At 41.2% G+C, this 17500-nt stretch overlaps 1 protein-coding gene across 1 annotated transcript in view; it reads left to right on the top strand.

Annotated features, from left to right (window-relative positions):
* Positions 1 to 17500, top strand: part of SPATS2 (spermatogenesis associated serine rich 2) — a 72943-nt gene extending 55443 nt beyond the window's left edge. The window contains exons 8-12 of the mRNA XM_052640822.1: positions 7350 to 7408; positions 10562 to 10671; positions 13577 to 13679; positions 14988 to 15202; positions 16266 to 17500. Of these exons, the coding sequence (XP_052496782.1) occupies positions 7350 to 7408; positions 10562 to 10671; positions 13577 to 13679; positions 14988 to 15202; positions 16266 to 16577 (799 nt within the window). The 3' untranslated portion in view covers positions 16578 to 17500. The remainder of the gene's footprint in view (positions 1 to 7349; positions 7409 to 10561; positions 10672 to 13576; positions 13680 to 14987; positions 15203 to 16265) is intronic.

Here is a 17500-nt window from a genome sequence, read left to right as displayed (position 1 = left end):
GGGAGAGTGGGTAGCCTCAGTCCTCCTGTTTTGTGGAATTGAAGAAGGGAGTGAATTAACAGAGAGGTTGCATAAAGCCTCCAGAAAGTTGCTGACCTCTGCTTTACCAAAGTGTAGAATGGTCCATGAACCAAAAAGTGCTTTAGAATAGATCATTCATCTGCTCATCTACCCATGCTGTCATGAATCCCCGGTTTCCCCTTGGAGGTTTTACAGCTAGAAATTTAATGTCGAATCTTCTGTTTTCTTATATACATTTTCACTCCAGCCAGATTACTTGTCTCAGAATTTAACGTACACATCTCCTCTTTCATACACTCCTTGATGCTACTTTTCCAACCTAGTAATGCTTTCTTGTATCTTTGTACTTATCTAAATCCAACCAGTTCTCCCAAATTCACGTTACGTAAACTCTGACTTCCCCTGGAAGTTTTTCTAGGTAACTGATTTCTCCTCTTTCTGACCCTCTGGGAGAAAGCCCCATGCCCTTTACCCTGGATTATTATCACATCAGATATTATTGGCTTAAGAAGAAAGAACTAAGAGTAGAGCATCACAATTTTGCCTTGACAAGCCTCCGGTCTCCATGATTGTTCAGTTTACTGATTACTTTAGCCACAGGATCTGATTCCATTCAGAACCACCCTGAACCAGGAAATACAGTTCCGGGAGAGAGACTTAAGAGTCCTTGTTGACTTGGAACCCAGCCAGGGGGAGCCTCCTTTAATAAATGACAAATGAAGTGGTTTCCTGCCTAGAAACTGTGTATTTAGGATTGATTAGCAGGTGTAGCAACCAGGTCAGTTTAACTTGAGGAAAGAGATTACCTGCACTTTCCTGCTGGTGTAAAGCCTTCTCTCTGGCTGACTGGGTTTTTAAACTGGCTTATTTCCATGCCCCTTGTAGTTGCTACTTCAAGATATAATTGGCAGGTGAGCTAACTCCCTTTGGCACTGAACCAGAGCTTGGAGTTAATGTCACTTAGGAAGCCATTTTTTGTGTTGGTTATAGTATAAAAGAAAAGAAAAGGTTCTAACATATTTGCAACAGTAAGATTACATTACACCTGACCGGGCACTAGGGGAATTATATGGATAAGTGCTTTCACACTGGGGCCAAATGAAAGCTGACATTTACCTGTGGGGAGGTAAAAGCAGCGGCTTTCCAGGATGTAAAATGTCAAATCTGTCCTTATTGGTCATCCAGTAATAATCATCAGTAGACCCAGGTTTACTTTTCTTGTTAATTAATAAAATCTGTCTGACACATTGTTGGAGCTCCTAGTTGACTTAAAGTTTAGGTCTGTTAGGGAGCAGGATATGAAGTGGAACATGAAGCATGAAGCTAGAGTGTGTAAACTATTTTGAATGGTTTTCATAGTACATGTCAGGGCAAAGGATACATGCTTAGCCTGCCTTTTAAATAAAGTTTCTGTTTTATTGAAAGTCAAAAGATACTTATTAAAAGGAGAAAAGTCGTAAAAAATTTGAGATTCTGCAACACATGAAGTCAATATAAGCCTGTGCTTAAGACTGAAATTTTTCCTGGCTGATTGTTCATTCACCTTAGGAAAGTTACTTCCTTTTATTTGAGCTTCTCTTTTCTTATTATATTAAACTATCATTAGTCTTAACAAATGCTTTTAGATCCTTAAAGTTCATCTATAGAGATGCTGAAAATTCAGAAAATCATTTTATGAACAAAAGCACTTTCAAAAATGTCAAAAAACCATAGAAATAAAGGAATAGGCTACTGTTATAATGTGTTATCAGAAAGGTACCTAGCACTCTTTAGTTTTAAATTATTCTTCAGTTTTTGCATGTTTAGTACATTAGCATCTTATTTCTACTAGTATTTGGCCTCCATCGTTCTTGATAGTCTTTGACTTAAAATTCTAATGAGTTTAAGTCCGTTGTAGTGAAGTGAATGAACCTAGAGCCTGTTATACAGAGTAAAGTAAGTCAGAAAGAGAAAAATGTCATATATTAACATATATATGGAATCTAGAGAAATGGTACTGATGAACCTATTTGCAGGGCAGGAATAGAAACGCAAATGTACATACAGTATGGACTTGTGGACACAGCAGGGGAAGGAGAGGGTGGGATGAATTGAGAGTAGTATTGACATATATGCACTGTCATGTGTAAACTAGATCGTCAGTGGGAGGCTGCTGTATAGCAGAGAGAGCTCAGCTCAGTGCTCTGTGATGACCTGCAGGGGTGGAGTGGGGGTGGGGGGAGGGAGGCTCCAGAAGGAGAAGATACATGTGTACATACAGCTAATTCACACTGTTGTACAGCAGAAACTAACACAACATTGTAAAGCAATTATCCTCCACTAGAAATAAATAAATTTAAAAGAATTCTAACTCTTTAACCATCTGAGAAAATAACTAAGTAACATACAAAACAAGCAGGTTCCTTTCCAAACATGTTCAATCATACTATCTGATTTCTTCATACTGATTTCTGTCCTGTGAAGAGGGAGCCTTAATTTTTTTGTTAAAAGGAATTTGAGTCTTAGGTTAAGCTGTTTGCCTAACATGACATCATATTTAAGTCGCAGACTCAATGTTTGAATCTGTGCATTCTGACTCCCAGTAACCTGTGATCTTCATCCCACCCGTCACCACTGATGGCTCACTTTTGCACTAAAGCTGCAAGAGACTCCTGGGGCATGTGTCGCACACGGGTTTGATTCCTAGTTCCCAGACCAAGAATCTAACTGTGCCCCCCTGCACACTGCTGCTATTTCTTTTTCCCAAAACATATTGTAAGATATCATCGAGTCATATGGTCCCTGGTATTACTTTAGAATTGAGATGCTCTTTGAGCCCAAATGTGTGTACCATACTCATAAAACCAGCGTTGGGAATACGGAGATTTATGAAACAAATGAAGTGTCATTTAATTCTCTGCTAACAAAAACTACTAAAAATTTTCTTTTTTTGGTTGTTTTATATGAGAAGGAGGAAGTGTCTTCAGAAAAATAAAGGTGTTTGCATTGGCTGGGCTTTGCTTGGATTTCTGCTTTAGTGGAATTATAATAAATAGGTTTTAGGTTTTCAGCAAATAAAATCAAGTATAAATGTTTTGTAAGAACATTATTGGGTGGTTTAGAGTATAAACCCTTGAAATAATTACTTGGCTCAACAGTTGCTAGAATTGTTTCTGTTATAACAGTGTTTTCTAATGCAGCTGGGCCTTCCCAGGTGACACTGGGAACCCGCCTACCAATGCAGGAAACATAAGAGACATGGGTTCCATCCCTGGGTCGGAAGATCCCCTGGAGGAGGGCATGGCAACCCACTCCAGTATTCTTGCCTGGAGAATCCCATGGACAGAGGAGCATGGTGGGCTGCAGTCCATGGGGTCGCAAAGAGTCGGACACAAAAAAAGTGACTGAACACACACTAATGTAGCAATCGTAAACAAATGATAGTTAATAGTTTTTTGGAGCCAAGAAATTACTGAAGGTAATAGTATAATCAGTAAGCTACATGTTAAAAATATTAATTGAAGGGCCTGCTTTAAATGATGGACATATAATGTATCTTAGAGATATGAGTGGTGATGCTACAGGGACAACTATTTTGACCAAGTAAATTACACAAAAAGCTTTAGAGTAAGTTGAGGAAATGGGAAGATGATAAAAAAAAACAGTCTTGGTAAGGAGGGAAGGAAATACAGAACATTCAGACATTTACCAGTCGTTTTCCTTAACAGTGACAGGACATCTAAAACCATCCTTTGTGGTCAAAGACAGGATATGGAAATTCTGTGTGCTGTATAAGGCCCAGGCTTAATAAGACCTTGTGTCTTTCTAGAGTCCCAAGGATATTTAGCAGAATTTCATTAGCAGTTTCTGAGTCTAGTGTATCAGATGCTCATCATGGTATGTTTCCATTCAGGAAATTGACAGAACAGTTGCAAGCTTAGCACCCTCATGTACTGAGTGAGTAAGGTAACAACAGAAAGTCTGGTGGTGTGAATGAGCCTTTCATCACTCTGAAAGGACTCATTGCTCATAGTTATGGCATCTATAAAAAACTGTTACCTCAAACCACAGGTACTTTTGAATCTCGGCTACAGATTCCTACTGGCACCATCACAGCTTAGGAACAGATGGAAAACTTTAGCTAAAGTTTCTTCATTATCAGAAAGTTATGTTACATTAAATTACTACTTTTAATTGTGAAAATTGCCTCTGCTCTTTGTCTTATGCTTAGCCACTTTCCACTTCTTAACTCGTCTCACTTTCTCTGTTTATTTTGTGATGCACATATTTCCACAACTTAAACTTTCAGAATACAGAAAAGTTGAAGGGGTAGTACAGTGATCAGTGTCTTTGCTGTGTGTGTGTGTTTTGGTAGAACCATTTGGAAGTTGCAGGCATCATAACGTGTCATCCCTAAATGCTTTAGCATTAATTACCTAAAACATAGTCATTCATCTATACAACTGTAATACATTATGTGATATACTTTTAAGAAAGTTCTTATAGTGTTTGTGTTGGTCTCAGCTTACTTTGGTGATGCCATCAGCTAGCAGTGCCTGAGGGCACTCACCTGGGTCCTGGACTACTTGTGGCCCCCACCCCATGAATCAGTGTTGTGGCAGACAGGCCCTTGTGGCTCTAATGATTGCTACATACACCTCAGCAACAAAAACAAGGTTTATTACTCACAAGTCCTGGAGGGTACATGGCATGCCTAGAACCACACAGTAAAGTGTGTTTAAGGAGAGCATGAACCTTGAGTCATGACTTTATTGGGGTCCAGGATGGGGTGCCTTGAGTTTTGTGGGTTCATTCTTTATTAGTGGATTTAAAACATGAAAGCAAGAATTAAAGCATGGGAAGGAAAAGTTCCGGTCACTCAAGTGGTCAGTTATGTGGCTCACCCAGGACCTTCTAAGAGGATGGCCTGGCCTGGCCCTTTCTCTTGTGAAGCTTATTTATCTGAGATGATTATCTTTGAAGTGAATGTCGGCAACCAAAAGCTTAATGTCGGGCACTTAAATTATTATCAGAAAAACTAATTGTCAGGTACTTACACTAGATGTAATTTAACATTTATTCATTTTTCTATTTTAAAGACTTGTAAAAATTTTAATGGAAAATTGCAGAGATTCATCAGGCTTCTCTCTGAGAAAATATCCCAACAGTTAGTCCATAGATTCCTCTGTTTAATGCTTGGCTGACATCACAGAATCTTTCAGTAGATGTTATCGATAGATAGTAACACGACAGACAACGAACAAAAAGAAATAAGAGTCCTTACTGCTTTCAGTGTTTTTTGGCATGGAAAGGTAAGCTTATTTTCTTATTGGAATGGTCATATGACCCCTGGCAGGGGAAGTGACAACCCACTGCCGTATTCTTGCCTGTAAAGTCCCCTGGACAGAGGAGCTGGGCAGGCCACAGTCCATAGGGTCGCTGAGAGTCAAGACACAACTGCGCACTCACGCCGTCATGATTCCCCACACACTGCACTGTGGATTTCTTATAATCACCAATGAGTGATTCAAGAAACAAAGCTTGTGGAAAGGGATGCTGACCATGCTTACAGGAAATAGAAGTGCCGTCCTGATGTGCTAGCTCATAGTGACACTATAAAAAGTCTCCTGATGATGGCACTGTTTTTCCTTGCTGAGAGGAAGGCACTCTGGCACTCCTGTGGCACTCTGCTACCTCATAATAAAGATTGTAAGCTGCAGAAAGCTTACTTGTTTGCTAAGCTCTTTTAATAAATATTTTACAAGCTTCATCAGTTAAATTTGTCATCTGACGGACAGCGTCTGCATCTTAAAGTGATTCAGCAGCAGGGGAGAAGTGATAATACTGAACTTGAGGCCTGGCAGCTCCTGTCTCAGATGTGCTTTTGTTTTGCCTTTTAGGTATTCCAAATGCTGCTAGAGTTCTTGGAGCAAAATGTTTGCCAAGGTTTGGGAAATGCTTTCTTAGCAAAAGTGTTGCTCGAACCCAGGTCTCCTGCATTGCAGGCAGACGCTTTAACCTCTGAGCCACCAGGGAAGCCCTCTTCTCTCTAGTCTGGCACTTTGGAATTAATATGCTGACCAAATTTGTTACAAGTCTGTGTGTTAACATCATGCATAATGATTAGCAAACCTGTTCTTTATCACTTCACTATGAAGGATTTTACTCCTTGAGAAAATGTCCCTGCCTGATAGTTTTTTGAATATCTCACTCTGTAGTCTCCATATTAACTACTTTGTGCTAACATAACAACATATAGAGCTAAGCTGAGTTGGTTTTTTTTTTTCCTGTGTGTGTGTGTATGTGTATATATATGTGTGTGTATATATATGCATATGTGTGTGATTAGTTTTACAACCAGAAACGAGAACTTTTATTAACCCTGTAGTTATACACCCATTCAAAAGGAGAAATTAGAATGAATTTCAACTATGAAGAGAGTTGGAACATTTTATGTTTGTACAGATAGTAAAGCTGTAGTTTTTTTTGTTTTTGTTTGTTTGTTTGTTTGTTTTTTGCCACTACTAAGCAAAATTGATATGGTAAGGAAAATTATTTGTATCCAGAAGTTTACTACTAGGGCAACCTGCTATCTCTCTATATGTTCATTGAAGATGGTGGGCTCTTTTATAAGAACATGGAAAAGCTTTCCCATGCTTACAAACCATTTACATTTATAGTGGAGAAAATTCTATTTGCCTGTTTAATGTTCTTTTTCGATAAAAAAGCCTTCCAGAAGCCTTTGATCCATCTTTTCTGGATTATTATTAAACGTTTATCCAAAACTAGCAGCAGCATGTGTGTCTTTTGACTACTCTGCATTCTAAAGACAAAAGTGCTAGTGGACTTGGTAAGCACTTGTGCTAAAATGTTGAAGACCTGTAAATCCTAATGGTTAAATGTGTTGGGCCCTAGCAGGGGTATTGCTTGGTAAAAAATTCATTACAAGCAAAACTGACCAGTTTTATAGACCAGAATATAAAATAAAATATATGCACGTATGTAGAAATACGTAATTTTCGTGAGGACTTGTGCTTTAGCACAACTTACCAAAAAGTGTTTTGTAGTTCGCTACTGCCATCTACTGGTTCTCAACTCTTAAATGTCTAGCTACTGATTACTGTAGTATGTGTCAGTAGAAATAAAAGGGAATTCGATTTCTGTACTGAAATCTTTAAAATAGTCTTTGCTGAGGGCGAGATAAGATTTTCATGTGGTATATACAGTGCTTTTTCTGTAGTATGCTTTTAGGGAACAAACGCATAAGTCTTTCTCCACTATTAACACTGTGCCATTTTTCTGTTTGAGTTTCTGATCCAACATTCTTTCCCTTTGTCATCCCTTCCTAGTTTAATGGATCGGGAAGTGGCGTTGCTTGCTGAAATGGACAAAGTGAAAGCTGAAGCAAGTAAGATTGATCTTTATTAAAACTATTAGCAGTTAATAAGTACCTGCCTCTCAATCCCCATAACAAAAGCTCACTGTAAATGCCACAGTAAGAGTTTGTATATTTAGTTAAACAGTCTTGAGCAATTGTACTATGCTGGCATAGGAATGCTTTCAGGTGAAGCAACTTTATAATAGCCTGTTTATCAATATTTCCAAATTTTAATATTTTGAATATAGATTTCAATGTCTACATCATGGTATCTGCCACCTCAGCACCAGCTAAGGAAAATCGGTTATCTTGCAGGTGCCTGGGGTTTATTTTGTTTTTTCCTTCAGTGACTGAATAATTCCTTTGAGTTTTCCTACTTGGGAAAAAGCCTTTGGCATAATCAGAGAGGTTACCAGGTTGCCTACAATTAATATATATATCCCTGTCATTACCTCTTGCAGAACTTTGTTTTCTCAGTTTGTTGAAACTTCACTCAGTGTCTGTTATCCTTGGCTAGGGAAAAAGTCAATTAATTGAGGGTTCAGGATACCCATGACTAGGACTCTTTGAAAGATTACTAAAATAGATTCTGAAAGAATAGTCTAAGTCAAATAATTTGTGGGATTTTGTACAGAAGAATCCAGATAGCTGTTTTTGTCATTTCTGTTAAGGATTAGGTTAAAGATAGACAGCTATCTGAAAAGAAGAGAATGTCAACTGCACTTTGTACACTGGCATTGATTTAGGGCTTTTCAGCAGTTTTTATCTTTGTGCATTGAATGCCAGATTTGTAATTAGGAAAGTTGTTTCTTTTAACCTGCTCTCAAACTGTTGAGAATGGATATAGGTTGAGATGACTCACATTTGTGTCTGTGGTCTTGGGCCAGAGGAGGCAGCTTTGAAGCACTGAATTGAGTTCAGTTTTGATCCATTTTAACCCACTCCAGTGTTCTTGCCTGGAGAATCCCAGGAACGGGGGAGCCTGGTGGGCTGCTGTCTATGGGGTCGCACAGAGTCTAACACAACTGAAGCGACTTAGCAGCACCAACAGCAGCAACAAAGTGTTGGATACATAGCAGAGATGCTATCCATTGTTTTTCAGAGGTGAGATACCACTTAAATTGAGTGGTATATCCTGAAATTTCTAGTGCCAGTTTCGGTCCATTCTTGTACCGATGTGTTCTCTTTTTGAAGGTGAAACTTCAGAGAGGAAAAAAGACATAGTCCTTCCTGTTGAGAAGAAGATGCTTTTAAAAATACATCTTTTATAGAAAAATTTTAACATATGTCGAATAGAGAGGCTGATATAATTACCTCTCCCCCAACACCCAGCCTTAACCAATTATCAATTCATGGCCAGTCTTTTAGTATCAAATTCAGAGCTACAGAGTTTTGCTCAAATTCATCAATTTTATATCAGTATCTCATTGCTCCCATACTAAAAATCCTAGTCCTCAATGACACTAATGTAATTACTCTTTTACCAATAATATCAAATTTATTTTTTCTTTTTTATGTATTATAGTTTTATTAATTATTTATTCATAGTACTTCACAGTTTAGGGTTTTACACACTCATTCATATCTGATCTTAACATCAACGTTACAGGAGATTTAGGTTTTCTGACTTTTTAATTTTTTTCATTTCATAAATGAAAAAGCTAGTTCCTTGGAAAAAATGTGACTTGTCTAAGATCATATACTTAGGCTCTCTGAATTATATGCTATGTGTAGAAATCTGTACTTGACATGTTTGAGATTTGTAAATCTTGAGATTTGTAATTTTATCTTAGAATCCTAGAATGCTGAAGCTGAGAGAAAGTGAATTTGATACAAATGACAAATAGATTTTATCTTGGGAGCCAGACCAATGAATCATTTGTATTTGTTGGGCCTTTGTGTTGAGAAACTTTCATATGCATGTTCCTAATTTATTGCAAAAGTGTGCCCTATTGCTTAACCTGACAGGGGTATGGGCAGCCCATCCACATTTGTGGCAAATCAGACTGAGAAAACCTGCTAAAGACATTCCAGCTCTCTGTAACACCGAATGTAGCTCTTCAAAAATTCTGTTTTTTTCTAACTTAAATTTGGCTAATTTCTCAGTAGGTTACAGGATTCTGTGCAAAACAGTTAGGAATTGAATTTAACTGCATGCCATGGAATGGCCTAAATAAATGTGAGGTTATTTTTCTCTCATGAAATGAAAGGTCCAGAGGTAAGCAGTCCAGGGCTGTAGGGCATCTCCAAAATAATATGAGGGACCCAGGCTTCACTGTCCTTCTCCCCAGCCAGCCTTACAGGGTGTTTGTCCTTTGTAGTCCCTGGCTCTTTACTCTGGAAGACTTTTTATTATCTGTTATCCTTCATGGCCATACCTGATTTATGCACCTCAGAGCAAACTGAAGATGATGTTTTTTTAAAAGCAGTAAAACAGACTTCCCTGGCAGTCCAGTGGTTAAGACTTCAAGCTTCCATTGCAGGGGGCTCAAGTTCATCCCTGGTCAGGTAACTAAGATCCACGATGTGGCCAAAAAAAAATTTTTTTCTAATTAAAATATTTAAAAAGTTATTCTACAAAAAAAGACTGTGAACAACCTAAATATGCATCATTAGAGAACTTGAGTATTGTGGTATTCTGTATATGCAGAGAGTATATTAGGAAATATACATGAAAAATTGTTGTCAGTGTTTTCTTCCAGGGAGGGGACCACAGAGTCAAGTGGAAGATTTAATTTATTTTTGGCTGCACCGCGTCTTAGTTGCAGCATGCAGGATCTGTAGTTGCAGTGTGTGAACTCTTAGTTGAAGCCTGTGGGATCTAGTCCCTGACCAGGGACCAGACCCATGCCCTCTGCATTGAGAGTGCAGAGTCTTAACCACTGGACCACCAGGAAAGTCCCAGTGTACATGCTTCTTAATAAATTTTTTTTAACTCGGAAGAGGAGAAAGAAAAATGACATGATTTATGAGTCTTTATGAGTCATAAAAAGTGTTTACCAGATAAACTGCCTTCAGAGTCCCTCAAGAAGGTGGAAACTGGACCTTTGGTATTTTCACTTTCTGGGTGGGTGGGCAGCTAAGCCTTTGGCTGTGCAAGTACACACTGCAAGGCCTATATTTCCAGTCCTTCTTTGTCCTATTTAGCAGACCATAAGAGTTATGCTCCCTTTCCCTCTACAGTGGAAATTTTGCTTAGCCGTCAAAAGAAAGCCGAACTTCTAAAGAAAATGACTGATGTGGCTGTTCGGATGTCAGAAGAGCAGTTGGTCGAGCTCAGAGCTGATATCAAGGTAAAACTTCCTTCTCTTTTCTGCCTTTCTTCTTACCTCAGGGACTAAGGTAGCAAATCTCCATAATTCATGGCGATATCCAATATATTGAACTCATGACCCCTTCTTCCCAAACCTGGCCCTTTTCCAAGTTCTCTTGCTCTGTAAGTGGTACTGTCATCTGCCCAGTGTCCAAAGTGGAAACCTTAGAAAGTTTCTCCTTTTCCCCACAATTAAATCTGTCAGCAGACCTTGTCCATTTGACCTTCTGCACAATCTCATATCTGACCTTTTCTCTTTGTCTCCACCACCACCATCATGATCAAGCTACTGGGATCTCTTGCTTTGACTTCTGAAGTAGCCTCTTAACTAATTCCAGTTCTCCACTTGGCCACCACCTTGCTGTCCTCACCTGTTCATATCTGTTCCTCACACTACAGACCCTGCTTCAGACTTCCCATTGCTTTCAGAATAGTCTCTAATCCTTAACGGCCTGTAGGGCTCCGTATGGTCTGGCCCTGCTGCCATCCTTTGCACCTTGTCCCCCTTGTTCCCCGCGCTTCAGCTGTGCTAGCTCTCCTTGCCCCAGGCATACCTGTTCCCTCCTCTCAGGGTTGTTGCACATGCTTTCCCATCTGCCCAGAACATTCTCTTCCCTCCTTTCTCCCCAACTCCCCCCCAACCCCCTGCCCCGCACCGTTCCAGCTCACATCTCATTCCTGATCTCCTCATCCTTTCTGGCTTTCCTGTCACATCCCCTGTTTGTGCCTTCCTAGCACACTTATAATTGTATGTGTAGTTGAGTAACCTGTCTTCCTCACTCGATAGGCACTACTGTGTCTCCAGGGCCCCGGCATAGTGCCTTGACACCTAGTAGGTGTTCAGTAGACATTTAAATGGTTGGTCAATTCTGATTTTATAAGAGAAAAATGAGGAGTTTGAGATGTTGGTTATATTGTAATCTGTCTATAAAGATTACTTGGATTCAATACTCAGACGTTTTAAATTCTTATGTAAAGAACAGTATTTCTGAGACTAAGATGGGAACCCAAGAGAAGCTGGGTTAATCATGGGTAGTTGTAGACACCGGCACTCTAATTAATTGTTTCTCAACTGTGAGCTGTATGAACCAAGGGAGTTGGCCTTCTCTGCTCCCAAGACCTAACTCCGCTTTTTCTGAAGTGTGAAATTTACTGCCATATTTAAGAGGAATACTTGCTGGGGAGGTTTTATAACAGCCTTTGGAAAATAAAAGCACAGACAGAAGATCATCTGAGACCTTACAGGCATCCCGGTTACCATCCTGACCTGGTCTTTCACGCAAACCTATATTTGTGTTAGCCCCTTGCGCCTTCCCCTTAGACTATACTGGGGAGAAATAGTGAAGCCAGCAATGTAAGTTTTAAAGTACCATTTTCTAATTAACTAAGGCTATTTTGCTAAATTTTATGGAGAGTCTTCCTCGTATTGATGCCAGTCTCATTCAACTATCTGGGAGAAGCCGGAAACCCCTTTGGAATTAGATAAGAAATTCTGGCTCTCATAGGCTTCATCTGTTCCCCTTCCCACGTGGTTGAAGAGCTGCTAGAAATATTTCTGCAGGCTGACTAAGGATCTGTTTCTCCACGTTTTCAGTGTACTGAAGTGGGTGCTGTGCAATTTAAATGTCTTATTTCCAGATCATTTTATTTCCGTCATTCCTGTTATGTCTTTGGCTCAGCAAACCCTAGAATTTGCTTCAGAATTAATCTCAGACTGATATTACGTGTCTGAAGGCTTTGTTATAGAGATTCATGAGCTTTCCTGAGCCACAATATACTCTGAAGCTTTAGGACTTCAAGGCCCAAAGCTAATTGTTATTCCTTCTCTCCCATTTATTGCTTCTAGGTGCATCCCAAGGATTTGATGCATTTGATTCTACCCCTTGAAAATCCAAAGTGGAATTAGGACACCCCCAGACAGAGGACTGCTCTGAGGAGTTCAGTTCTTCCAAATTATATCTAGGCCTTAACTTTCTTTCTGATTCTCTTTTTCATCTGAAAAAATGATTCCAGGCTACCTTAGAAATTGTTTATTGAAATAGACCCCAGAAGCATTTGATTCCTGACATTTTTCTAGTCCCACTATTTCTATAGTATAGATAGTTTTTGACCCAAGAGGTTGGTTACTTCTCAGCTCAGTCTGCTTAAAAGGATTAAATTACTTGCAGCACAAACTCTTCTGATTTGCAAAGCTGACTTTTTACATGAATGATTTTCCAACTCAAGAAATTGTTCCTATTTCAAGGACTAACAAATCCTACTTTGTATAAAGAGGTGCAGTGGGTTTCCTAAGGAAGTTTCTATTAAAGAACACCAAACCATTTATTTAAATGGAATCATTGTTGTAACTATGGACATTTTTGCTGCCTCTGCCTGTGTATATAATGGAGCAGTGTGAAAAGTAGCCAAGAGTAGAGAGAAAGATGGCCCTCCATCATGAGTTCCTTCTCCTTCCTTAAGTTTCTCTTGATTTACACCTAATGACCCTTATACAGCATTTCATAACGCTCCCAAATGGACTTATCTTTAGACTCTTAAAGAAAATGGCTGGCTTTCGTCAGCCACCCAGCATTGGTAATATATGGCCACTTAGTGAAATTTGAAGCACAAAAAGAAATCAGTTGAAAGTAATCCTGTTTATCTGTTTATGGTTGGTTTAGTCGCTAAGTCGTGTCTGGCTCTTGTGACCCTGTGGACTGTAGCCCGCCAGGCTCCTCTGTCCATGGGATTCTCCAGGCAAGAATACTGGAGTGGGTTGCCATTTTCCTTTACCAGGGGATCTTCCTGACCCAGGACTGAAGCCAGCTCTCCTGCATTGCATAGCAAGCTAGAAATCCCACACGTTGTTTGTCTCATCTGGAGGTTTGTCTTTGTCTTTTCTCCAGCACTTTGTTAGTGAACGTAAATATGATGAGGATCTGGGACGAGTGGCCCGATTCACCTGTGATGTAGAGACCCTGAAGAAGAACATTGATTCGTTTGGACAAGGTGAGATGGTGAGAGATTCAAGGTGCCAGAGACGGTGAGGAGAAGACCACCCTCTCCTAACTAGAGACTGAAGTGCCAACTGGCTTCTCCCCTGACTCTCGCTTCCTCCTGGGTTTTGGTTTGCTTGCTTGCTTGCTTTTATGAAAAGGGACTCGGAGACACTTAAACAAGTCAGTGAACACAGATGCTTTGAGCTCTGAGGATGGGCATTTCCCAGCTCCCTAAATTTGTGGTTGCTTTTTCATCATTTTCTGCTGAGCTGAGAGGTGTTTGGCTGCAGTGTAAAGAGCATGTGCACTGGAGTCAGACCAGGTTTGAATCCCGGTGTCTATACTCTACATGCTGCCCTCAGTTTACTCCTCTCCAAAATGGAGGTAACACTACCTGCTTTACCTGGCACATAACGGGAGTGGTGGGGTTGAGGAGGCAGGAACAGAGATGCCTCTAAGATGAGCACTTGTAAGTGATGCATCAGTCAAACTTGGAGACCCTGAGCTCAGCTCTTCTGTTCTTTAAGTCTCCGCGTAAAAGTGAAATAAATGTTGGACTTAGGGCAGTGATTGTGAACTCAACATTCAGTTCAGTTCAGTCGCTCAGTTGTGTCCGACTCTTTGTGACCCCATGAATTGCAGCATGCCAGGCCTCCCTGTCCATCACCAACTCCCGGAGTTCACTCAGACTCATTAGCCCAGGCTTAAAACCAAGGAAAAAAAATCTAGGGACTACTTTTAAACCATTGAATTCTGACAAAACTTGAAAATGTTAATATTTTTCAACTAGATTGGTATTTTGAATTTGGAGTTACGTTTGCAGAAAGAACCTTAGGAAGATAGATATTTGTTGTGAAGACTAGTTCTGTTTGTACGTAACTCATCTTGCATCATTCAAATGTTTAAAGAAGAATTTAGCTTTTCATTTAACTTTTTCTTTCTTTGCGAAGTCGGTACTTTAGAAATGTTCCTTGCATAGGAAACTGAACATATGGCCCATACTATTGTTCCTAGGCTTAGTCAGCCACTGGAGCCAAAGCCAGGCATTGAGGTGGTAGGAACGCCAAGAAATAATTAGTTGGTGGGGGGATGGACCGCTCTGACGGATTGTTACAAAGCGGCCGGGATTTGGAAGGCGTGGAGGAAGAGGGCAGAAGGGAGGTTTTCCTTCCTGTTACCTCCTTAAAAGCTTAGCTTTACAAATACTCAGACAGTTCTTTATCCTAAGTTGCTCATTGTGAAATGGAGAAACAGGGAGAACATTACCAGGCGTGCTTTTCTGTCATGTGACCACATCTTCCTCATGTTTCTGTCTCAGTGTCCCATCCAAAGAACAGCTATTCAACCCGGTCCCGATGTAGCTTGGTCGCATCTGTGTCTTTGGGTAGCCCACGTGACGCCTCTGCTGCTGCTGCTTCCACCTGCACCTCTGCTCCCAGCCTTACAAGTGCTAACAAGAAGAACTCGGCACCGGGGGAGACGCCTGCAACCACAGCAAACTCCGGTGGCCGATCCTACCAGCCTCACCGAGAGGTAACCCAGCTTCCACACTGAGCGTGTTAGGCAGAAAAGCTTTTAAACCAGGTTGTCACAGTTTAAACATGACAGCCCAGTACATGACCCGCTTCTCTTTATGCCCCTTCCACACCTATCTTGAATCCCTCCAGCTTCAGTTAGTTCCAGAGAAAGGGTTTGGTGTGTATGTTCCAGTTCACCAGCCAGTTTAGATTTCCCGTTGCCAGGACTACTGACTTTCTGATGTTGGCAGTGATCCTCGCTGTCGTAGGCAGTAGTCCTGCCTGGTAATTGGTCACACTGGGAGTCGTGCACCCATCTGGAGGTGGAAAGCACCACAGTGGCAGGTTCGCCAGAATGTGTCTGAAGCAGCAGCTCCCTGGAAGCGCAGGGAGAGCATCCCGGGAGAGAGAGAGCATGAACCAGGTAGGGCGGGGAGCAGGCGCTAGAAAGCTGAAGCAGAGTCCATAGCTGCTTTCCCTTGATTTGAGGAAGATGCCATAAGAGCCATCCAAGGCAGTGCTGTGCATTACCCTGAGGTAAGGAGTTCTTCAGACTGGTATTACGTTGGAATTGGAGGACAAAAATAAAATCCTGTGCCATGAGCTCTCCGGGTTGTACTGTGAATGTGTTAAATGTCACAGCAGCGTGGTTTAATCTGTGGTTCATGATATATAGCAAAGTAGATCATAGTGAAGCGTATTTCATTATTCAGATGTTCATTATCTTTACGAATGGCTTATGATCTACAAAATTCAGACATGTGATAAGACACTTGCCCAATTGAGGGCTTAGAATAGCCCCAGAGAATGCTCTTTCTTCCTCAGCCCAGCTAAAGAAAAGCTCTTCAGTGGAGAGGACCCTGAGGTGAAAGGCAGAGGGGAGGTAGCGAAAGATTTATGAGTTCTCATTAGGTCTAGGTTGGATCGGCTGACCAAACTGCATGAGTATTAAGAGAGAACCGAGTCCCAAGCATGGGGTACCACTGCTAGGCTTTCAGAATATTCCTATACACTGAACTGGCACACCTGGGGTGCCCTTACACCTCTGTGCTCTGAACATTGTATTCTTTTATCCTTAGGTATTGCCAGGAAACAGACGAGGAGGACAAGGCTACAGGCCACAAGGCCCAAAGTCCAGTGACCCCACTGACCAAGGGCGACACGACAGCGTGGGTCGTTACAGAAATACCTCATGGTATTCATCTGGTTCTAGGTACCAGAGTGCTGCATCCCAGGCACCAGGAGACACTAGTGAACGGGGCCAGGCTCACTCTGCAGGGACGAACGGGACCGGAACCAGCATGGAGCCCGGCCCACCCAAGCCCTCGTTCAGGAAGGGGCTCCCCCAGCGCAAACCTAGGACCTCTCAGCCTGAAGTTGTGAACTCCTGAGGAAGATTCCAGCCGGTCTCTCTCTTCTTTCCCACACAATTCAACTTGGTAACTGGACTTTAGGAAACCTATAGTTAGATGTAATAACAAAAAGAAGTTTACGCATAATCACTTTTTATGCCATTCTAAATATTTTGGTTTCTTCTCTCCTCGTTTCCTCTTTACCATTTTTGGAAGGGAAGCTGTTTTTTTTTTTTTCCCTTGACCTTTTCCAGTGAGATGGATTGATTCTGATTGGTCATTTCCACCAGAAATCACAGGCAACTGTTGCCAGGTTTCCCAAGGGTAAGCAGTGTTCTTCTTGGGGCTCCAGGCCTTCTGGAGGCCTGAAGAAGCCTTCCTCAGCCAGCCCGACTGTCCAGGCGTTCAGAAGGAGATGGATCGCGGCTGGTCTTGCTGCCTTTCTGTCGCAGCAGGAGCCGCACGTGCCTGTCGGGTTCCCTGTAAACAACAGCGTGAGCAGGAGAGGCAGCGAGGGGGTTGTGTACAGCTCTGAATTGGCCAGAAAAGGGGGAATTGAATAGGTTGAAATGGAAGGACCCTGGGACACGTTTGAGACTCTGCCTGTGCTCCTAAACTGTGCCTGAGCCTGACACTCAGATAGCAGTTTTAGTCTCTCGCTTGGCACCATGGCTTAACCTGCGGTTTCTTCCATATGCCCAAGCCTTGTTTTCTATTACCTTAGGCTGCAAACCAGTCTAGGGAAGTCTATGGGAAAGTAGCATTAATTCAAGGGAAAAAAGTATTTCTTCATTTCAGTGTTTGAAGATTTTTGTTGCTATTGTTCTCCCTCTTTCCTGATTCCCATTCTGACCCTGAACCAAATTTATAGCAATATAATTAGTGTTAATCTAAGGTGTCAACCATCCAAAAATTGCTGCAGTCAGTCTTTAGAGTTGAATAAATAAAAACAAATGCATAAA

Source organism: Budorcas taxicolor, chromosome 5 (genome assembly GCF_023091745.1).
Source record: "Budorcas taxicolor isolate Tak-1 chromosome 5, Takin1.1, whole genome shotgun sequence".
NCBI classification, from domain to species: Eukaryota; Metazoa; Chordata; class Mammalia; order Artiodactyla; family Bovidae; genus Budorcas; species Budorcas taxicolor.
The sequence above is the reverse complement of the archived record's forward strand: the minus strand, read 5'-3'. Positions and strand labels throughout refer to the sequence as shown.